This window comes from Schistocerca serialis, chromosome 2, assembly GCF_023864345.2.
Source record: "Schistocerca serialis cubense isolate TAMUIC-IGC-003099 chromosome 2, iqSchSeri2.2, whole genome shotgun sequence".
NCBI classification, from domain to species: domain Eukaryota; kingdom Metazoa; phylum Arthropoda; class Insecta; order Orthoptera; family Acrididae; genus Schistocerca; species Schistocerca serialis.
The window spans coordinates 42,311,982-42,336,664 of record NC_064639.1 but is presented as its reverse complement, the minus strand read 5'-3'; the positions used below and the strand labels follow the sequence as shown (position 1 = coordinate 42,336,664).

At 45.6% G+C, this 24,683-nt stretch overlaps 1 protein-coding gene across 1 annotated transcript in view; it reads right to left on the bottom strand.

The window, feature by feature from the left end:
- Positions 1 to 23,194: 23,194 nt before the first annotated feature.
- LOC126455427 (PDF receptor-like) overlaps positions 23,195 to 24,683 on the bottom strand; it is a 433,889-nt gene continuing 432,400 nt past the window's right edge. The window contains exons 12-13 of the mRNA XM_050091177.1: positions 23,404 to 23,600; positions 23,195 to 23,267 (exon numbers count right to left, since the gene is read on the bottom strand). Of these exons, the coding sequence (XP_049947134.1) occupies positions 23,195 to 23,267; positions 23,404 to 23,600 (270 nt within the window). The remainder of the gene's footprint in view (positions 23,268 to 23,403; positions 23,601 to 24,683) is intronic.

The following is a 24,683-nucleotide window of genomic DNA, read 5'->3' as shown; positions in this document are numbered from 1 at the left end:
TTGCCTTCGCAGATGACATGGCATCGATTAAAGATTCGTTAGACAGTGCCTAAGAACAAATAAGAGAACTGCAAAAACAAGCAAGCAAAGTAGGACTACAAATATCCTTTGACAAATATCCGTGATGCTCCTCAAAATATTGCAGTAGACAAGAATACAAACACGAAACAGATTCTTTGCATGCAAAAGAAGAGACAGCTATAAAAACTTGAGCACACAAAATGCAAAGAGTGTTTCATATGACCTAAAACGTTTATAACAAAAAGTCCTCGTTCTGGAACACGAAATTAAGACACTACCTAACAGTGGCTAGATCTGAAGCTCTGTATGAGACAGAAACACACTAAGAAATGGAGATCTGAGAAACTAGAGAAGGTCGAAAGAAGACTTTGAAGGAAAATACTGGGAGCTATTAGAAACGATAATGCTGAATACAGGTTAAGACCAAACAGAGAGTTATACTTGAAAAATGTAAAACTAACTGATGTAATGGGGAAGTGAAGAACATATATTCAGAATGGATAACAACAGACTAACCAAGCGGATATTCACATTACTCAATAGCTACAAAACCAAGCCCGCATGGTTCATAGAGACTGAAAAGGACATGAAAAACGCTGGAATTACAAGAGACACAATAGAAAACATAACACATGTCAGAAAGGCAGTTCAAAACGCAGAATTTCGGGAGAGAAAGAAAACAAATAGGCGAAAGGGGACATAAGAAGTAGGGGAACAATCCTCTAAAAGGATGAAGGAAATTTGGAAACTAAGAAAATCTATCACAATGGAGAGTAGGCAAATTTGATTCATCGTACACTGCAAGTGGGTTATTCGAAAGAAGAAGACGTAGTTATAGTTTCAGCCACTCCAACTTCTGCGGGGCATCTGCTGGTAGCACTGGCCACATATGAGGTGGAAGGTGGCTGACGCCCGTCACTAGTATAATCCGATACAGGTTTTCCTCTCAAATGTTTCTTCAGTCTGTTTTTACCTATTAATAACAAAGAGAACATCACATATTAGACAAACACGTACAAATATGATAAAATACTTATTATGTTTGTCTGTCCCCAACTTAAAACTTCGAGATGGTGTCATCATCTGACGGTTACCGACATAGTGATAAAAATTTATGGTACTACAAATAACGGAATGGTTTCGTAGTTATAGATTTTCCAACAAAGCTTTCAGGAATATACACTGAAGGCATGATTGTAGATATTTAAGCTAGAGACGTCTTCGTCGTTTCTTAATTGTAAATATCACCTGTTATCGCAGTGTCAGCTATGTTACAGGTCGGAAGTGGAACATGCAAATTTTACCGTCGTTTGATATTATTATATTTCCTGCTTTCCAGAAGCAGTCTCCTTAAGTATACTTTTCAATTTCTTATAGGACTACCTCCTTCCCTGTGTCTCACATTCTGCTCACGAAAAATGCTTTCTTCGGCTAGCAATAACTCTGTACGACACAATAATAGACCGGCAGTACACCCGTGGATATTTTGATTATCAAATACGCCGGGAGAAACTCAAGAATCACAATAATCTTTTTGTACCTAAGTGTCATTGCCTATACGTTGACTGTTCTAGCTGTAGGCTTGAGTCGAACTATGATGCATACTCAAGAGAAAATTAAATTAATATCAATTAAGATCCCAATCGTATCTGCAAAACCTAAGAATGAAATATAAAAGTAAACGTGGAAGACCGATTTCCCGAGATTGCCTCAGTGCTGCCTTTGGAATAACACAGTCTCCCAAAAATCCCAACAATGTAGCAATACAACTTTCAATTAATTCTCGTTATGTAATTTAATATCCAACAGAAAGAAATATCACTCTTAAGTTCTGTACTTTCTGTCGTAATGCGAGGGGAGTTCAATAAATAACGCAATAAAGTTTTCTTCTGAAAGGAGGTTGGTTTTATTTACGATTCGAATACGCCGTATTATTCCCCATTCTTTTGGTTACAAAAGACTATTTCTCATCATAATATTTGTTCAGTGTGATGGCCGTACCTCAGCTTAACGGGAAGGCCTGTACAACCAGATGGTGCCATTCTACTGGTAGACGTCGGAGCCAACGTTTTGTTGCGACAATTACCTCCCTATTGTCCGCCACCGGTAACTGAGTGGTCAGCGACACAGAATATCAATCGTAAGGGCCCGGGTTCGACTACCGGCTGGGTCGGAGATTTCATCCGCTCAGGGACTGGGTGTACTGCTGTGAAAACATCATCATTTCATCCCCATCCAAGCGCAAGTCACCTCAGTGGCGTCAACTCTAAAGGCTTGCACCCGGCGAACGGTCTACCCGATGGGAGGTCGTAGTCACACGACATTTCTTACCTTTCCATCGTACACATACTGCTTGCCGCGGAGTGCGTGGTTCATTGGGCCAAAAAGATGTAAGTCGGAAGGTGCGAAATGCAGAGTTTAGGCGGAATAACAGTCTACTGAAGTTTTGTGAGCTCCTCTCGGCTGTGCAGACTTGTGTGACGCCTTGCGTTGCCATGGAGAAAGAGCAGTTCGTTTGTATTTTTGCAGCGACGAATACGCTGAAGTTTCTTCAATTTCCTGAAGGTAACGCAATATACTTCAGAGCTGATCGTCACACCATGAGGGAGGACATCAAACATAACAGCGCCTCCTGAGTCCCAGAAGACCGTCGCCGTGACTTTCCAAGCTGAGAGTGAGGTTTTCAACTTATCATTCGGAAGCGAATTGTTGTCGTGACACTCTATGGATTGCCGTCTTGTTTCCATTTCGAAGCGATGAAATGTTTCACCACCTGAGACGATGTTCGAGAAAAAGTTGTCACCATCAGTCTCGTAACTTGGAATCAATTCCGCACAATTGGTCTTTGTTGTTCAGTGTGATCTTCTGTTAGATATCGAGTAACCTAGCGGACACACAAGGTTGATTACTCAAACTGGTGGTCGAGTGTCAGCACTACCAAGCGAGAAGTCCAGTTGAGCAGTGATTGTATTTGATTGTGATTCGTCGACCACCACCAATGAGAGTGTCCGCTCGTTCCAACATCGCAGATGCGTGACGCCGAACTATACGTGGGAGATCGGCTAGGTTTGCGCGACCTTCATGCATTGGTGACAGACGCGTCGCTCGACGACTCGTCCTGCTTTTGTTCACCTCCAGGTCTCCGTACACATTCTTCAAGTGCCTAGTAATATCTACGATGCTCTGGTTTTCGGCAAAAAAATCTCGATGACAGTTCTATGCTTGGAACGCACCTCCGCTGAAGACGCCACTGTGTAGGGCTGCCACGTATCTGAATCTTATAAATCTAGAGTTGCTGAAGTAGGAATATTCCACGATCTTCCAACACAAATGTCGCCTTTTTTCAACTGAAATGGGCCGAGAAAAATTGTGATACATTGCTCATTGTATGTCCTCCGTATCAACAGTACTGCTGGTAATAGTAGTGGCATAATGTATGCGTTGTTCAGCAAGATAGGTGTAGCTATTGTTTCCCAGGGGTGGGAAAATCTGGCTAGAGCGTTCCTGTCACGCTTATTGTACTCGTAATAATTTTACTGATAATAGTGTGTTTCTTTGTTGTTCAGTTCCATATTTCCGTTTGATTCCTTCAAACTATAGAATAAGCAAGTGAAAGGACTAACTTTTTGTGTTGTCTGATTAGGACTGTCTATGTTTATGTTTACGTAGACGTTCATTTAATGGCATCGACTGTCGACACCATCGTAGCACGTAACCCCACCTCTTGACGGTATGACACGATTATGTGCATTTGTTCTTATTTTGGTACTCGTGGATAATGCATATTTGGTCTCAGTATTCACATGGAGATAGTCACACTTCCATTCAGAACGAAGTGGACGAAACTGTTGGATGGAGTAAAAGGTGCCATTCGAATCAGTAGAGTCCTTCGCCTGGGTCAATTTAAATCAGACATTGGCGTATATTGACCAGGTTCTTTTGTAAAATCTTGAGGGTGTGGTTCTAGAAAGTGAACAGAGATCGTATGTTGCACTTCTCCTGCCCCTGGTCATTCGGACAGATTCCTGGGATCGCTCTTTTGCAGCGGTGATCTGTGTTAGCAAAACCTCTGATAGAGTCTGCCATTAGGAGCGGACCATCGGTTCAGAATGAGATTTTGACTCAGTCCAGGTGGCCTACGTGGGATGCATAACAGGTGAATCGACTGCTCAGTAGAACCGGCGAATAGAAACTAGTGGTTTGACACTGGCAAAGATTTTCATGTGTCACTTTAGTATTCTTCACATCCCTGATTTCAAGAACATCACTTGCAGCTCATCGGCCGCATGTATACTCGTATCACTTATGTTCCACGCAAAAAAAACGGGAGTAAGTTCATGTTGTATCAAAAACACACAACGATAGTTAATTCCTATGGTGAAAGAACTCAAATACACTCCTGGAAATTGAAATAAGAATACCGTGAATTCATTGTCCCAGGAAGGGGAAACTTTATTGACACATTCCTGGGGTCGATACATCACATGATCACACTGACAGAACCACAGGCACATAGACACAGGCAACAGAGCATGCACAATGTCGGCACTAGTACAGTGTATATCCACCTTTCGCAGCAATGCAGGCTGCTATTCTCCCATGGAGACGATCGTAGAGATGCTGGATGTAGTCCTGTGGAACGGCTTGCCATGCCATTTCCACCTGGCGCCTCAGTTGGACCAGCGTTCGTGCTGGACGTGCAGACCGCGTGAGACGACGCTTCATCCAGTCCCAAACATGCTCAATGGGGGACAGATCCGGAGATCTTGCTGGCCAGGGTAGTTGACTTACACCTTCTAGAGCACGTTGGGTGGCACGGGACACATGCGGACGTGCATTGTCCTGTTGGAACAGCAAGTTCCCTTGCCGGTCTAGGAATGGTAGAACGATGGGTTCGATGACGGTTTGGATGTACCGTGCACTATTCAGTGTCCCCTCGACGATCACCAGTGGTGTACGGCCAGTGTAGGAGATCGCTCCCCACACCATGATGCCGGGTGTTGGCCCTGTGTGCCTCGGTCATATGCAGTCCTGATTGTGGCGCTCACCTGCACGGCGCCAAACACGCATACGACCATCATTGGCACCAAGGCAGAAGCGACTCTCATCGCTGAAGACGACACGTCTCCATTCGTCCCTCCATTCACGCCTGTCGCGACACCACTGGAGGCAGGCTGCACGATGTTGGGGCGTGAGCGGAAGACGGCTTAACGGTGTGCGGGACCGTAGCCCAGCTTCATGGAGACGGTTGCGAATGGTCCTCGCCGATACCCCAGGAGCAACAGTGTCCCTAATTTGCTGTGAAGTGGCGGTGCGGTCCCCTACGGCACTGCGTAGGATCCTACGGTCTTGGCGTGCATCCGTGCGTCGCTGCGGTCCGGTCCCAGGTCGACGGGCACGTGCACCTTCCGCCGACCACTGGCGACAACATCGATGTACTGTGGAGACCTCACGCCCCACGTGTTGAGCAATTCGGCGGTACGTCCACCCGGCCTCCCGCATGCCCACTATACGCCCTCGCTCAAAGCCCGTCAACAGCACATACGGTTCACGTCCACGCTGTCGCGGCATGCTACCAGTGTTAAAGACTGCGATGGAGCTCCGTATGCCACGGCAAACTGGCTGACACTGACGGCGGCGGTGCACAAATGCTGCGCAGCTAGCGCCATTCGATGGCCTACACCGTGGTTCCTGGTGCGTCCGCTGTGCCGTGCGTGTGATCATTGCTTGTACAGCCCTCTCGCAGTGTCCGGAGCAAGTATGGTGGGTCTGACACACCGGTGTCAATGTGTTCTTTTTTCCATTTCCAGGAGTGTATATTATTACTGATGTGTATAACGTGATCAGCTCATCCTGAAGTTTATTGGAACTCAGACCTTCTCTGATAAGAACGTCTCAGTGAATTTTGTCTACAGTTCAATAATGGTTGCGAGAAACAACCCACGCGATCAGGATGATGTAGTATATTGATTCCGATGTTTAACTAGTTTAACTGATAGATACACATTTCAATAACTGATAAAGACTTATTTCATTCCTGAAAATAATTTATTGGCGTTACTATCGTTACTGAGAAACCTGTTTTCAAATCCACTATGGAGATATTAACTTATTTTGACATATATGATTGATCCCATCTACCTCTCACTTGATTTTACGTAAGTTTCAGGTCATGTAGGGACAATGCGGTAAAAACGTTTTGTTAAAATGTAAAGAATGGATATGTGGTGTTACACATGGAAGCTGATAATTAAGTGGGCTGATAAGGTAATGAATGGGAAGCCTGTCCGTACAACCATCATGGAGGGGAACATATGGGAAACAGTTACAAGAAGAGAGAACAGGAGGATAGGGCATGTGTTGGGAGGTCACGTGATAACATCCAACGTACTATAGGGAGCTGCAGAGACTAAAGCTCCAGGGAAAGAGGGACTGGCATGTATCCAACGATTGAGGACGTTGCGTGGAAAATTTTCTCCAAAATGGTAGGGTTGGTGCAGATCACGAATTGGTGGCGGACTGCATGAGACCAGTCAGAAGACTGATGACTTAATAAGCGGGTAAGTTACGTATAAATTTAAAAAATGTAAGCTCTCTGTTCTCCCATTTAGTGTGCATACCGCTAAACAACAATTACATACATTAACATTATACCTTAGTTTTCCGAACAAGGGAAGGTTAAATCTAAGACAGTGGACTACTGCTCATCCAAATTCGCGTCCAAATTTCTGCATTTTAGTTTTGTCATACATTTCCTCAGCCACCGAACAAAAACGAACGAAGTTACCTTGTAAAAAGTAATTGTTCATATACTCCAAGTCTACGGTTCAATCTCCGGTCACGCATAGAATTTTAGCCTGTCACTTTTCGGTTATTAAACTTCTGGTAATATTTGTTAATGCTGAAAATTTCGAATTCCGCCGTGTTATGCAGTCCACATTCAACCGTAAACTCTGCTGTAACCTGGTTGCCATAGCAAATTTCGGAGGAAGGTAGGAGCATACCAACTGCACTGAGACCATACCATCACTGTGGTGTGCAAATCAGTATTCGAGTTGACAAAAATAAAAGAGAAGGGTAGGATTCATCATTCAGTGAGGGTGAGTGTCTACGATTCATCATTTGTTCAGTATTAATGCCAAGCCGGTCATAGACCTCCGTGGGACGACAACAGGCATCCACGATAAGGGCTTGCAATGTTATCGGTGATATTCTCTCCCTGTTTACGGAACGCCATACCTAAAATCCCTAGTATCTAGCACGATTACACATTTCTACCATCGTTCCTCAATACACGATCCACCGATGGCACAAATTTACTTATTTTCAGCCGAGAAAATTTGTAACAATAACACATTCTATATTATTTCAGATGCCTGTCATACTGTTTCAGTTGATGATGTAACGTTTTACCGTTTCGCGTCTCCTGCTGCGCGGTGTTTCGTGGTTCTGTGACCGGTTGCTACTTTTCAAATCATACGCGAGATGACTTAGGTATGAAAAATCGCATATTCTGCCATACTTAGTAGACAGCACATTGTTTCGGGTATCAAACTTTCATTCATCCTTACAATTAATGCTGAATGCCGTTCAGTACAAAATGAACAATCACGAGATACAATCAGCACCATTAGGTTACCAAAATGACATACAATTTTCTTCGCCTGGTCTTACTTGCACGTATATCCCAGACCAAACTCCCTAGAACTGAACACTTCAGTAAACAATTTCGCTACTTGTTGAGATAAATTACGAGCACTTTGCGTCCTGCGTCCGATTAGGGTTTTCAGGTGTCCTGATTTAGCTGGACACGTTCGGCATTTTAATATCGTCTCCAACAAAATGTATACAAGCCCGGCCTGTCCGGCTTTTGTTACACTTTCTAGCGGTGAAGTTCAGAACGCACGAGTGAAGCCCATTCCAAGCTAAAGAAATAACCATGAGCAAGAAAAGGAGCCCTACCAGAAGGATATTTAAATACAGCCACCAGCTCTATTCTTATACGTATATCAACGTTTTCTTTCGTACGCCGGAACTGATGCTATGCGCAGAGTGAGCGAGGCAAAGTAGACTTTGCCAATCAGCCGATGCGAAACCGCACCGCCCCGCGCCTTCGCAAGGGTAGCAGTAAATTTTTTGATCAGCGGCAAATTTTCACGAATGTCACACAACAAACATAAACGGTGATTGTGCCTTTAATCACATATTGGAACATGAAAGCAGGCAGCTTATTTCAGATCACAGTATAATGAAGAATTTTCGGCATTACTGAAATTAGCAGAAAATTACTTTGCAGTATCAGACCATAATGCCAACATCGAAAGAGTGTTCTCTTCCATAAACTCGAAGTGAACAAAAGAATGTAATGAGCTGCAAAGCGACGGAGTCACAAAACTGGTGTTACATTATCTTGTCAAGAGCCCCACCACATGATTTCCAATAATAATAACATTCTTGATACAGTGGGTTCACATGAGAAGTGTAATTCTTAACTACAGATTACTGTTATTTCGTTATAAGTCTACTGAAATAATCGAAATTACTTAATCTCTTTTCATTTTCCGTCTCAGAAGACTAGATTAATATTAGTTTTGTTTAATGAAGAACGTTTAGTTTATTTTGATGTTAAATTCTCTTAGAAGCGAAAGACATGAATTAAGAATTGTTATCTTATTTGTCAAATTAGAAGGTTATTACGAATTTTTTTTTAATTTATGCACGTTCAAGGCTAATATCACAGAAACTGACTGAAACTGATTATTAATAAGGATTGGAAGCTCCCAATTTTCATTGAAAAAGGCAAAATGGTAAAATGTCCGGCTAAATAAAACGCCGAGTTAGGGTATTACGTACCATCGCCCACGGGATCATTTGGAACAGAGCTCACGCCCAGGATACGCATGCATGGAAACAGAAATCGGCCTCCTCCTGCTTAACAGTAACCATCTAGACAGTGGCCTTAAACCATGTAAGGAAATCTGGAAGAACCTAAACTTGAACTAACAGAAAAGGATATGAACCGCCATGCATATGTCTTTATGCTGCGACACCTAGCTCTGTCGCGTTCCTTGGCTGCATTCATGTGATTTAAAGTCTGGTAGTAAGCTAATCTAAAAGTGCAATTTTTAAGAAGAATATTGTGTGTAATAGTTTTTTGCTGAGAGCTGTTGAAAAGTGGCAAAATTAAAGGAAGACTATTGAAACATCCTGGGAGATTAAAACTGTGTGTCGGACCGAGATTCGAACTCTGCAGCTTTGCCTTTCACGGGCAAGTGCTATACCATCAGAGCTACCCAAGCACGACTCACGAACCAGTCCTCATAGCTTTACTTCCTCCGGTACCCCGTCTCGTACCTTCCAAACTTCATAGAAGCTCTCCTGCGAACCATGCACTACTAGCACTCATGGAAGCAATGATAGCCGGCCGGAGTGGCCGTGCGGTTCTAGGCGCTGCACTCTGGAGCCGGGCGACCGCTACGGTCGGAGGTTCGGATCCTGCCTCGGGCGTGGATGTGTGTGATGTCCTTAGGTTAGATAGGTTTAATTAGTTCTAAGTTCTAGGCGACTGATGACCTCAGAAGTTAAGTCGCATAGTGCTCAGAGCCATTTGAACGATCTTGCGGAGACATGGCTTAGCCAGAGTCTGGGGGATGTTTCCTGAATGACTCCCGAGTTGGAGTCTCGGCCCGGCACCCAGTTTTAGCAAATGGTTCAAATGGCTCTGAGCACTATGGGACTCAACTGCTGATGTCATTAGCCCCCTAGAACTTAGATCTAGTTAAACCTAACTAACCTAAGGACATCACAGATCCATGCCCGAGGCAGGATTCGAACCTGCGACCGGAGCGGTCTTGCGGTTCCAGACTGCAGCGCCTTTAACCGCACGGCCACTTCGACCGGCTGGAATCAGTGGGTTCAGGAGAGTAATGAGGAACGCCGTGCTGGATACCAACGGCCTCTTATCACTAGCAGTCGGGATGACAGGCATCTTATTCGCATGGCTGTAACGGATCGTGAAGCCACGTCTCGGTCACCGAGTCACCAGCTGGGGGCGTTTGCAAGACAACAACCATCTGCACGAACAGTTCGACGACGTTTGCAGCCGGATGGACTATTAGCTCGGAGACCATGGCTACGGTTACCCTTGACGCTGCATTACAGACCGGAGCGCCTGCGATGGTGTACTCAACGACGAACCTGGGGGCACGAATGGCAAAACGTCATTTTTTCGGATGAATCCAGGTTCTGTTTACAGTATCATGATGGTCGCATCCGTGTTTGGCGACATCGCGGTGAACGCATATTGGAAGCGTGTATTCGTCATCGCCATACTGGCGTATCACCCGGCGTGATGGTATGGGGTGCTGTTGGTTACACGTCCCTGTCACCTCTTGTTCGCATTGACGGCACTTTGAACAGCGGACGTTACATTTCAGTGTGTTACGACCCGTGGCTCAACCCTTCAGTCGATCCCTGCGAAACCTTACATTTCAGCAGGATAATGCACAACTGCAGGTCCTGTACGGGTCTTTCTGGATACAGAAAATGTGCGACTGCTGCCCTAGACAGCTCATTCTCCAGATCTCTTACCAATTGAAAACGTGTGGTCAATGGTGGCCGAGCAACTGGCTCGTCACAATATGGCAGTCACTACTCTTGATGAACTACGGTATCGTGTGAAGCTGCATGGGCAGCTGTACCTGTACACGCCAAGTTCTGTTTGACTCAATGCCCAGGCGTATCAAGGCCGTTATTACGGCCAGGGATGGTTGCTCTGGGTACTGATTTCTCAGGATCTATGCACCCAGATTGCGTGAAAATGTAATCACACGTCAGTTCTAGTATAATATATTTGTCCGATGAATACCCGTGTATCATCTGCAGTTCTTCTTGGTGTAGCAATTTTAATGGCCTGTAGTGTTGATGGCGGAGACTCTGGATCTCGTGCGTTCAGCTGGCAGCAGTGGTTGCCTCCGCACAGGACAGGGCGCGGCTTTTGTCTGAGGGGGTGCGCGGACGCATGCATCGGTGGCATTGCAGCGCCAGCGTGTGTGCTTGCGGACTCGAGACTGAAGCCCGGCGTTTCTGTGGCTGCTGGCACGTGTGCGCTGGACAGCCGGCCGCTCTGCAAGCGGCTCAGGTGTGTGGCGCGCTGACGCACAGGGCCCGAACCCGAGACCCTTCGGAGGAGCCCATACACAGGACAGTAGCTGAGCGGGTCAAAGGCTTCTTCAATCCACTCATTCATTGACCAGTCTGCTGTGGCAGTTGAAGATAATAAAAGAAAAGCTGAAATATTAAATTTCGCAATTAAAATATCATCCACGCAGGAGTACCGAACAAGAAAAACATCGTTTGTCGTACAGTCTCCCATATGTAGGAACCGGCATCTATGGCGCAGAGAAGGAACTGAAAGAGTTGAAAACAAATAAGTCGCCAGGCCTGAATGTAATCCGTGTTCGGTTTTACAGAGAGTACTCCATGGCAACGCCCGATAGTTAGGTTTGCATTTATCGCAAATCTCTCACTCAGCTAAAACCCAAAGCAATTGCAAGAAAAAAAAACCCGTAACATTGGTTTGCTGCACTATTCTTGGATATTTCTTTGACATGAAGAAACTTCTGTCCACAAATGAGCACGAATTTAGAAAGTATCGCTCATGCGAAACTCACCTTGCCCTTTTCACACGCGATATCCTTGCACGACGGACAACAAACAGATTCCATATTCCTGGATTTCCGGAAAGCATTTGACACGGCGCCTCACTGCAGACTATTAGCGAATGTGCGAGCAATAGATTAGATTCCCAGCTATGGTGTACAGGAAAGTGTCGTCGTTGCAGGAACTTACAAAATGAGTTAGACAAAGCCGGCCGCGGTGGTCTAGCGGTTCTAGGCGCTCAGTCCGGAGCCGCGCGACTGCTACGGTCGCAGGTTCAAATCCTGCCTCGGGCATGGATGTGTGTGATGTCCTTAGGTTAGTTAGGTTTAAGTAGTTCTAAGTTCTAGGGGACTGATGACCATAGATGTTAAGTCCCATAGTGCTCAGAGCCATTTGAACCATTTGACTTAGACAAAATGTAGAGTTGGTGTTATGAATGGAAGCTGGCTCTAAATGTAGAAAAATAGAAGTTAATCCGAATGAGTAGGAAAAACTATCCCGTAATGTTGGAATACAGAATCAGTTCCTTGACGTAGGTTAAATATCGAGGAGTAAAGTTTCAAAGCGATATGTAATGGAACCATCACTTAGCAACAGTAGTTTATTCGGAGCGTTTAAGGACAGTGTAGACCATCTATGAAACGAGACGGCTTATAGAACACTAGCTCGAACCATTCCTGGGAACTTCCATAGTGTTTGCGATTCTTAGCAGGTTGGATTACCTGAACCACATTCGAAGGCCCGCATCTCGTGGTCGTGCGGTAGCGTTCTCGCTTCCCACGCCCGGGTTCCCGGGTTCGATTCCCGGCGGGGTCAGGGATTTTCTCTGCCTCGTGATGGCTGGGTGTTGTGTGCTGTCCTTAGGTTAGTTAGGTTTAAGTAGTTCTAAGTTCTAGGGGACTTATGACCACAGCAGTTGAGTCCCATAGTGCTCAGGGCCATTTGAACCACATTCGAAGAAGACGAGCACTGAGAATACAGGTATTTTAGGACTGCACATAATACGTCGAACACCAACAATAATAGCAAAAAAGAAAGATAACACACGATAAAACATTGACAGAACACCGTCGTGTGGAATAAAGAGAGAATAGTATCGTGTGGCTCGACTTTCATACGGGAAATATTCAATTTATCACAACTTTTTTTGCGATCACTTCTTGGGACGCTTTGTTCTTGCTTTGGACCGTTTGGAGCCCCCGGGTTTGACGCCGCTGGATTAAAGGAAGATATCGAGGCTATTCATAGGCCGGCTGATACACCTGTTACCGGCAGGTTCGAACAACATGTAAGACGCGTCGGGAACTCAAACGGGGATTCCTGGAGGGAAAGCGACGTTCTTTTCGAGGTACACTACTGAGAAAATTTAGAGAACTGGTATTCGAACCTGAGTGACCAACCACTCTACTGCCACCGACGTACATTTTGCCCAAGGACCACGAAAATCAGGCAGGAGAAATTAGGAGCCGTATGAAGGCATTCAGAGAATCGTTTTCGCCTCGCTCTGTTTGCTTGTGGAACAGGAAAGAAATTGGCCAGTAGTGGTACAAGGCACCCTCCGCCATGCACCTTACGGAGATGTAGAGGAAGATACCCTGGAAGTATCCGCCTCCTCGAGGCTCCGGATTGAGCCTCGGAGTCATCTAGTCCAGCAGTGGCTCGTACACCGACAACTGGCTGTTGAAGCGGGTGCACGTAGACGAAGCTGAGTGGTGCACTCTATACTGAAGCTGGTGAGATGTCTTTCACAGTCAGTGTTGTTAGCTGTCAAAGACGACACACCGCTAGGGTCTGAGCTCCGAGTATTTGTAGTGGATCTGGCCAGCTTTGTTGTTACTGGAACCCGCCTTCAGTCACTTAGTTGACAGAGGCAGTGCAACGCTGGGCCACCGCAAAATGTAATTCACTCCACTACCGCGGCAGCCTGGGGCGTCGTACCATGAGCCTCAACAGCGAAATTTCACAGGTAGGCAAAGCTCGCCTCGCCTCGTGTCGTAAAGTCTGTGCGAAAGAGTTTTACAGCAACGATGGAATAATAATATGACAAAAATGAAAGCGTAGTATCTTCTTAAAAGTGCGAACAGTATAATTGGAATTAGGGAAATTTCAAAGACGCCACTGTTTCATCGACGTAAGTGGTTATCTTTGTTCGCACACCATGAGTTTAGCACAGTAAAGAGAATTTAAACAAACAGTGTTAACAGAAAGAAAGAAAGGAGGAAGAAAATTAAGTTACGCCACATGACATATAGACTCTCTCAGTAATTAATGCTATGTAACTAATTAAACATACGAAAGAGGTTAGAGATTATTACCGTTAAAATAATAAATTAAGGCAGTTTACCAAGGAAAGACTACCTTGGACGAGCGCCATTACAAGATGTGAGATTTGAAAACTCTATTGCGCGAGCCCTGAAAGTTATTCAAAATGTTCAAATGTATGTGAAATCTTATGGGACTGCTAAGGTCATCAGTCCCTACGCTTGCCCACTACTTAACTTAAATTATCCTAAGGACAACCACACACATCCATGCCCGAGGGACGACAAGAACCTCCTCGGGAGCAGCCGTACAGTCTATGACTGTAGCGCCTTAGACCGCTCTGCTAATCCTGCGCGGCCTGAAAGTAATAAAATATGTTCTTATAAAGAGCAGTGCAAATCAGATAGGCTTTAGAGAAAGAGAGTTGGAAGGAAGAGCACAGAAAAACAGATAAAAGGTGGTTAAAATATTACGTTACTCTATATCACGCGGGGAATAGTTTCTGTGTTCACGTTCTAGTGATACAGGCTGAGGAACACGAGTTAAAAAGGTGAATAATCTTTTAAAGCCCAGAGCTCTCTGGCATTTTCAGCTGCAAGGAAAATAGCGGCGAACGGCCAAATAGTTTTGACGGTTCACTGCTGATGTGTCTGAGTGCAATCGCTGCTGGTGAGTATAAGTTGTGTTTTGCTTCAGATGGGGATTTGTTAGATCTGTCTGCGAGGCAGAGAAGGATGCGACTAGAGTTTATGAGAATCTTTTTTGTTTCGCTAGGAGGAATTGGGGGGGGGGGGGGGATGTCCTCCGAAATTTGTCCCCGTAACGCCCCTGATATCTGATAACGCCCGTGACTTAGCTTATTATGCATGCGCGTCACTGGACATTATTTCAGCGAGAATTAACAAAGAGAGCGAGAATACTTGTAAAACAATAGAGATGAAAACTTAAATTTGTGTGCTGGATAGTCTTTGCCCGGACGTAGCTTTCTACGGAAGTCAAATATGGACGATAAGCAATTTATAGAAGGCGACAGGGTGAGATTTTGAAATTTGGTGCTACAGAATAATGCTGCGGCTTAGCTGGACAGATCGAGTAACCAACAAAAAAGTAATGAATTGAATCGTAGAAAAATGAAATTTGTCGCCAACTTGGCTTAAAGAACGTATCAGTTGGTGGGACACATCATGCGGCACGTAAGAGCCGTCAGTATAAGGATGTGGGAAAGCATGAGAGGTAAAAATTGCACAGGGATTCCAAAAGACGAATACAACAAGCAGTTCCAAAAAGGATGTAGGTTGCAGTAGTTATTCGGAGATGAAGAGGCTTCCACAGAATAAACTAACGCGCAGCACCATCAAAACGGTCTCTGCATTGATAACCATGAAAGTAGGAGAATTTTCCCTGATATACGTGAGGCGTGGAGAAGGCACAACAGCAGCCCTGTCCGGTCTCCTGAGGAAGAGCGAGTTGTTGGTTACATTAAATTTACATCTTTGATCGCAGATTCTGTACAGTATGAATCCAATGACACCAATCAAGAGTGGATCGAGTTATTAACTCGAATTTAAAATGGTTCAAATGGCTCTAAGCACTATGAGATTTAACATCAGTCCCCTAGACTTCGAACTACTTAAACGTAACTAACCTAAGGACATCACACACAGCCATGCCCAAGGCAGGATTCGAACCTGCGACCGTAGCAGCAACGCGGTTCCGGACTGAAGCGCCTAGAAAGGCACGGTCACAGCGGCCGGCGTCGAATTTAAATAAAGTTGGTTAATGAATAAATGGTATTAAATTAATTTTCTCTGGAAATCGGAAACCATCGACGGGCAGCCTGAGTAGCAACTATCGACAGGTGGTGGGCGAGAAATTTTCACGGAAACAGATTGGTTATTCTTAATTATCGACAAGATGGTGAAATTCTGCAGTGGTACCGTTACTCTAAATATCAATTCATAGTTACTTCGATGCGCAAGGATACAAGGTTCGTTCGTATACGTAGAACTGGTGCCAGTTCAGTCTCGCCAACTTCTGAATTGGGCGGGCCGCTCCAACACTAGCCGGTACAGATTATAACCGCCACCCCTTGTTCAGTTTTCTGAGAGAACTTTTTTCTGCCCACAGACGTTTAATCCGTCGGCACACGGACTTCCGAACGTGCACGTCTAGCGTGCCGAATTCAACGTGCTGCTGACCGCTCAGAAACGGTGCAGCTTGTACATATGGCACATGTCCCGCAACATGGTGGTCGCAGGCGGTGCGCTATCCAGCGATAGTAATGCGGTGTGTATCTCGCTCGTACATCACACTTTTTCCGAAATGGACGGGCGTAAAATTCCTACATTAGCTCTGTCAAAATGCGCATTTGCTCCCTTGTCCATATGCAAGTCATGTGTTGTTTGTAGTACACATTAACGTCAACATGCATGGACATTTTACAAGGCAATTAGGAAAGTACCATGTCCACTCAATAAGGACGCTGGGTTTTGGAAGTTCCATTACAAAGAGTGCGATAAAAATTCATAATAGTCTCCAAGTACGATAAAAAATATTTGATCATTCTCACTTTTTAGTCAAATCCTAAGGTCATTTTTGCTTGATCACGTTTTTATTTAGCAGCAGAACGTTTACAATATGTGAAAAACGAAACTGAAAAGAAGAAAGTGCAAAATATCTTACTGCAAGTACTGCAAGCTGCCCTGTAGAGTAAAACAAGCGAACAAACATGTGTTATGTATTTCTTTGCACACGTTTGGTTCTTTAGTGGATGCAGAAGCGAGGAGCAGATGTCGTTCACTAACACAGAATTCAGATATTAATTTATTCTACATATAATATCAAATTCTAAAAATAATACATTGCTTTGTTGTTGTTGCAACAGCTTCGTTGTTAACAGTAACTTTGAATGTGGAAATATATATATAGATACAAAAGATTTAAGCCGGCCGGTGTGAATAGGCGCTTCAGCCAGGAACCACGCGACCGCAACGGTCGCAGGTTCTAATCCTGTCTCGGGCATGGATCTGTGTGATGTACTTAAGTTAGTTATGTTTGAGTAGTTCTAAGTTCTAGGGGACTGATGACCTCAGATGTTCCATAGTGCTCAGAGCCATTTGCACCATTTTTGAACAAAATATTTATAACTTAGTCACTCTTCAGTACATTGTCTATTCAGAAGATATCGCGCCCTGGGCATCTGTAAATGTTATTCAACTAGCAACGACACAAAAAAGGCCCGAGTGCAATGTGAATGAATGTTCGAAGTACACCAGCCGCTGGAGCTCCGGGGAAGGGATGCTTGCATCTCTTTGGCAGCGGCGTAATCGTTCGTGGTGGGCAGCGCCTGGTGGCGCGGCGGCGGCTGCGGGAAACGCGGCGGAGCGGCGTAACTGGCGGCGCGCGTATTTGAAAGTAGCTGATTCTGCAACATGCACGTGGTGCCGTTTCTTTGGGACATGTCCGAAAGCACAGACGCTACTGTGATCCTGTGGTTAATATGAATCAACATACAAGGCAGTGATAGGCACTAGCTGCAAGTGGAAATTGATTTACCCAATGGAGAAAGTTCAAAATTTCTGCTGCAATCGCATTCTATCACAGTTGGCCCGCTTACTGGACAGATGCTCCGACCATTAAGCCATCCGAACATAGTGGTCATCGCTTCTGGACGCACTACCCCAGCACGCCCTCAGTCAGACCCAAATTCCGTGTACCCATTATTCCCATTACTCGGTGCAGTTGCATTTCCTCAGTTCCCATGAGAGTTTGAACTTAATGTGCAACCACACTGAAGAGATTGTTGGCTGACTTCGACTTAATTATACATGTACACACATCAAAAAATGTTTTGCCTCACCTCGGTTCCAAGAGTTCCGGAACGTGTAGAGAAAATAGAAATAGAGATCAACATAAACATCATTTCCGCCCTTTTCTTGCTCATGAAAATCACACATTGCATTTCGTAGCACCAGACAGTGAGACTTTCAGAGGTGGTGGTCCAAGTTGCTCTACACACCGGTAGCTCTAATACCCAGTAGCACGTCCTCTTCCATTGATGCATGCCTGTATTCGTTGTGGCATACTACCTATACAGGGTGTTACAAAAGGGTACGGCCAAACTTTCAGGAAACATTCCTCACACACAAATAAAGAAAAGATGTTATGTGCACATGCGTCTGGAAACGCTTACTTTCCATGTTAGAGCTCATTTTAGTTTCGACAGTATGTACTGTACTTCCTGGATTCACCGCCAGTTGGCCCAATTGAAGGAAGGTAATGTTGACTTCGGTGCTTCTGTTGACATGGGACTCATTGCTCTACAGTACTAGCATCAAGCACATCAGTACGTAGCATCAACAAGTTAGTGTTCATCACGAACGTGGTTTTGCAGTCAGTGCAATGTTTACAAATGCGGAGTTGGCAGATGCCCATTTGCTGTATGGATTAGCACGGGTCAATACCCGTGGCGCGGTACGTTTGTATCGAGACAGAATTCCAGAACGAAGGTGTCCCGACAGGAAGACGTTCGAAGCAATTGATCGGCGTCTTAGGGAGCACGGAACATTCCAACCCATGACTCTCGACTGGGGAAGACCTAGAACGACGAGGACACCTGCAATAGACGAGGCAATTCTTCGTGCAGTTGACGATAACGCTAATGTCAGAGTCAGAGAAGTTGCTGCTGTACAAGGTAACATTGACCACGGCACTGTATGGAGAGTCCTACGGGAGAACCAGTTGTTTCCGTGCCATGTACAGCGTGTGCAGGCATTATCAGCAGCTGATTGGCCTCCAAGGGTGCACTTCTGCGAATGGTTCATCCAGCAATGTGTCAATCCTCATTTCAGTGCAAATGTTCTCTTTACGGATGAGGCTTCATTCCAACGTGATCAAATTGTAAATTTTCACAATCAACATGTGTTGGCTGACAAGAATACGCACGCAATTGTGCAATCACGTCATCAACACAGATTTTCTGTGAACGTTTGGGCAGGCATTGTTGGTGTTGTCTTGATTGGGCCCCATGTTCTTCCACCTACGCTCAATGGAGCACGTTATGATGGTTTCATATGGGATACTCTACCTGTGCAGCTAGAACATGTGCCTTTACAAGTACGAAACAACATGTGGTTCATGCACGATAGAGCTCCTGCACATTTCAGTCGAAGTGTTCGTACGTTTCCCAACAACAGATTCGGTGACCGATGTATTGGTAGAGGCGGACCAATTCCATGGCCTCCACGCTCTCCTGACCTCAACCCTCTAGACTTTCATTTATGGGGGCATTTGAAAGCTCTTGTCTACGCAACCCCGGTACCCAATGTAGAGAGACCGAGCGAGGTGGCGCAGTGGTTAGCACACTGGACTCGCATTCGGAAGGACGACGGTTCAATCCCGTCTCCAGCCATCCTGATTTAGGTTTTCCGTGATTTCCCTAAATCGTTTCAGGCAAATGCCGGGATGGTTCCTTTGAAAGGGCACGGCCGATTTCCTTCCCCATCCTTCCCTAACCCGAGCTTGCGCTCCGTCTCTAATGACCTCGTTGTCGACGGGACGTTAAACACTAACCTCCTTCCTTCCCAATGTAGAGACTCTTCGTGCTCGTATTGTGGACGGCTGTGATACAATACGTCATTCTCCAGGGATACATCAGCGCATCAGGGATTCCATGCGACGGGGGTGGATGCATGTTTCCTCGCTAACGGAGGACATTTTGAAAATTTCCTGTGAGAAAGTGTTAGATGTCACGCTGGTACGTTCTGTTGCTGTGTGTTTCCATTCCATGATTAATGTGATTTGAAGAGAAGTAATAAAATCAGCTCTAACATGGAAAGTAAGCGTTTCCGGACACATGCCCACATGACATATTTTCTTTCTTTGTATGTGAGGAATGTTTCCTGAAAGTTTGGCCGTACCTTTTTGTAACACCCTGTATATTCATCAAGGCACTATCCGTCCAGATTGTCTCATTCCTCAACGGCGATTCTTCTTAAATCCTTCATAGTGTTTGGTGGGTCACGTCGTCCATAAACAGCCCTTTTCAAGCTGTCCCAGGCATGTGCGGTAGGGTTCATGTCTGGAGAATATGCTGGACACTCCAGTCGAGCGATGTCGTTGTCCTAAAGGAAGTCCTTCAAAAAATGTACACAAGGGGGAGCGAATTGTCATCTATCAAGACAATTGCCTCGCCAGAGTGCTGCCGATACCGTTGCACTACCGGGCAGAGGACGGCATTCAAATATCGTGCTGCCATTGCGGTGCCTTCTGTGACCACCAGCGGCGTACGTCGGCCGAACATAATGCCACCAAAAGACATCAGGTAACCTCCACCTTGCTATAGAGTATGTCTAAGGCGTTCAGTCTGACAGAGTTGCTTCCAAACACGTCTCCAACTATCGTCTGATTGAAGGCATACGCAGCATGGTGTCGTGTAAAAACTGACTTCTCCGTGGACGTCGGTAATAAAGTTGCACATCATGCAGCACATTGCCCAGATTTTGAGTCGTAACACGATGTCCTGCGGCTGCCCGAAAAGCATCATTCAACATGATAGCATTGCTGTCAATGTTTCTCCGAGCCATAATCCGTAGGTAGCGGTCGTCCACTGCAGTAGTAGCCCTTGGGCATCCTGAGCGAGGCATGTCATCGACAGTTCCTGACCCGCTGTATCTGCTCCATGGCTGAACAACATCGCTTTGGTTCGATCCGAGACACCTGGGCACTTTCCTTGTTGAGAGCCCTTCCTGGCACAAAGTAACAATGCGGACCCGATCGAACCGCGGTACTGGCCGTCTAGGTACGGTTGAATTACAGACGACACGAGCCTTGTACCTCCTTCCTTTTGGTATGACTGAAACTGATAGGCTATCTGTCTAATAGGCGCTGCTCAAACATGGTTGCTTACATCTTTGGGCAGGTTTAGTGACATGTCTGGTCAAAGCGACTGTGTGATAAAATATCCACAGTCAATATCTCCAGGAGTTCTGGGAACCGAGGTGATGCAAACCTTTTTTGGATGTGTGTGTGTGTGTGTGTGTGTGTGTTTGTGTTTGTTTGTGTGTGTGTGTGTGTGTGTGTGTGTGTGTGTGTGTGTGTGTGTGAATGCTTAATGCTAATCATCCCTTCAGTCCGGATTCACACTAGGCTCGAACTCTTACGGGAATCGGTGAAATGCCGGGAGTAATGTGAAGAACGCCGGGGGCGCGACATCAGTATATTGTGGATAAATTGAGAATTTTGAGCTGACAGGAAGGGTGGTAGGGTAGTCCGTGGTAGCGCGATAACCACTACAGCTCGATGGCTTGGAGCTCAGAGCAGCTGCCTAGTAAGTAGAAAACCCAGTTTCGAATCCTGTTCCGGAAACATTTTCAACTTTCCCCACTGATGTAAATCAATGCCCACTCGCAGCCAATGTCTGTAATTCCTTTGGATATTAGGACAAACTTACTCCTTAGAAATAGCGTCGAAAATTATTGAATATACTAATCATAAAATCTCGAAACTTACTAGAAAACGCGATGGCTAGTAAATAAATCGTTCCGGTCCAATGAGAGGTGAACCAGCCACACATCATTCGATGTTTTACAACTGTGCGACTCTGCCCTTGCGCTACATCGCCCAAGACAGTTATACGTTATTGTCCCCTGAAAGCTTCAATCACACGTATGGTATTAACTGATATCTAATTATATTAAGTTGTATCAATAACGCGGGATGTTTTATGGGTCCTGAGCGTTCCGCTACCTTGGAACGGCATAATTTCAAAATATGCATGTTACAACAATTTTTTAACCACGATTCCGATCCTTAGAAACGGCACAAGTACATATGTGCTTCTAATGAAATCCAATATGGCGTCTCGCCACTGTATTCTGAAGAGATACTGATTGTGGGGCTCGGGAGGCGTGCATGTGACAGAGGTGGCGTTCTCTCATCTCATTGGTCTACGTTGGAACGTACGGTCAGAATATCTATTATGCTAAATACCCCGAAAGACCCCCCAGGGTGTTCCTTCCACGTAATGACGTCAGGACCACGGCGCACTCTGCGTTCAACGTCCGAATGCACGGTCCGTGTGCCGACGGCTTTAATATGGAGAGACATCTGCAATATCAAGTGTGAGGAAAGCAGCTCTGTGCCCCATTTCTCTGCAGTTGTGGGTTTGAGTCACTTTGTGATGAGAGTAGAGTGCATTTAGCCACCGTTTTCTGTATCCTGAGCTTATTTGCGGTACTTGGTGCCAGCCAAGGACCGAGTAGTTTGCTTCAGACCAAGCTTTTCCATACGAATCTTGCGGTACTTTTGGTCGCGACATTATAAACAATTCAGTCGGTTACATCTCAGTCCACGGGCGTGTCGACTTTTCCCATGCTGACGCAGTATCTTAATCGCGCTACCCTGTCGCTACATCTTTTCAAAATCAGTCCTCGTAGCTACTGAATATTTTCCTTTTGATTTCAAATTATCAAGATCCCTTGTGTTTTTCTGCTATCACGGTCTCTAAAAAGGGGCTGGACGAGCTGTTTGTGGTGTCCTGCCCACTCGTCTGTTATAGGAAGCTGCTTTCTCGGATAGCTGTACAACAAGTCAAGCAAATCACATTAATGGTTTTTATTACAATAAAGTAGATTGACATTACTGTAGTTTACAGTGTCGTGTAGCAATTTGTTGGTGACATGCAAATAATCAATGTCTTTCGCGATGTGGAATGTCCATGTAAGTAACGGATACGGCTCTCAAGTAGGTCTCCAAGTGTCCGTCTTCTACTGTCCGGACGAGGCTGGCAGGAGCGGCGCTTACATTCTCTTCGGCTAGAGGCCGCTCCTGTCGTGGTGCGGTCCATGTCGGCGGACTATTGTCTGACGTCATGTCACAGCCTTCTCTGCTCTTGCGTTCTTCATCTTCGTGCCAGCGTCGTTACGCCGGAACACTGTTCGTGTTTCATTTCTGTGTTCAGTGATAATTTGTTTTTACTCGTTACCTACAGCAAGACTTGTTTGCGAGGTGATTATATTAATTGTGAGTTGACCGGTCTGTGCAGCAGATAACGCGCTCCCCCTCACTTCAAGTCTTTTATCTTGGTGCATATGTCTAATTTATACTGCATATCTGTCTGCCTACAGGTGTGTAGCGTGCTCTACAGCAATAATTTTCCATTTAGCCATCGAAACCTCTGGTAGACGTGAAGAAGCCCAATGTCGCCACTATCAGGGTAACAACAGACTGGTAAGTGAGGTAAATGAAGCAGTTAATATGGAATCAGCAACAGCCGCTTCATCCAGTTCTTCTTGAACGACACCAGGTCCAATAATGTTCGAGAGCTAGAACCCCGACAAAAACATGCTAGCATCGATGTCAGTGCCATTAAAAAGGGCACGATTGTGAGCGGGGAGAACGATTGAAATTAACATGGTGAAAACTGCTGGTACAGTGATGAGGTAATGAGTTACCACTGACCTGCCCTGCCTCCTGGTGCCGGGTCCGACAGCAGCCGCGCCCAGAGGACTGCAGGCGGCGGGCAGCGGCTGGTGCAGCTCCGCCGTCACGTAGACGCCCGAGAAGGCGGACACGCGGCGGCCCGGCGTCGCCGTGGCCAGCTGGTGCTGGCGCAGCGACAGGTACACCCACAGGCTCTTCAGGATCGCCAGCCGCACCTGCAGGCCGAAACGGCTACGGTTAGCCCTGGGGCAACAGCTAGATGCACCACACCCCCATCACACACAAAACCACACACAATGCATCACGCAACACACAATATCACACCACACATGACACCACAGATGACACACCACACCACACAACAGCTCACAGCCTACCACACATCAAACCTCACGTGACAAGTACCGTACCACACACTTCGAAAGCAGATTTCACACACCATACACTGCACACCATCTCCCCATACACCTCCTCATACACGAATGCATGCGTGTGCATGAATGCAGTACTGCACACCGCAGCCCCACACACCACACACAACATATCGCATTCCAAACACCAATGTACCACACACAGCACACCACATGCCACACTCACCATCCCACCACACCACATGCCACACTACAAACACCACACAGCAGCCATACCAAACTCCACACCATGCTGGAGGAATCGCTTTGATTAAGCGGATGGTAACTGAAGATGATGCTGTAGTCCAAGTGAACGTTATGCAACCCACTCGACTGGAAGAGTCGACGGCGCTTACTGCAGAGTTAAGACATCTAGTAAGGTATAAGCATCTCTTCCTGTACCTGATTTCGTGTATAGAACCAACCTCAAATTGAACGATCTGCCAACAGAAGTGAAAAATCTGGAGAAATTATTGAAGCAGGTTTCTGGAAGAAGAAATAAATGATTCTCTTTAGATACTTTGTGCAAGCACTTTGTGATGTCACATGGAAGTATAGCATATGATTACAGGCGAGTAGACCAAGACTGTTGAATATATACCTATAAGCCTTAATGGAATAAAGATAGGACAGCTTAACGCCATGAGAAGTGTCAGTATATTGCATGAGGCTAGATGACCGGCTTAGGAGTTGCAGTTAGAAGTATTGTGCCTCCATGAACCGTGTACGAAGGCAAGAAAGATTCCCAGTATGCCTATAATCGTCCAGATAATCACACAAGAGCAGTGTCCTATGGCAAAACTGATAGTACTTTACAAGCCTCAAAAATGGTTCAACTGGCTCTGAGCACTATGGGACTTAACTTCTGAGGTCATCAGTCCCCTAGAA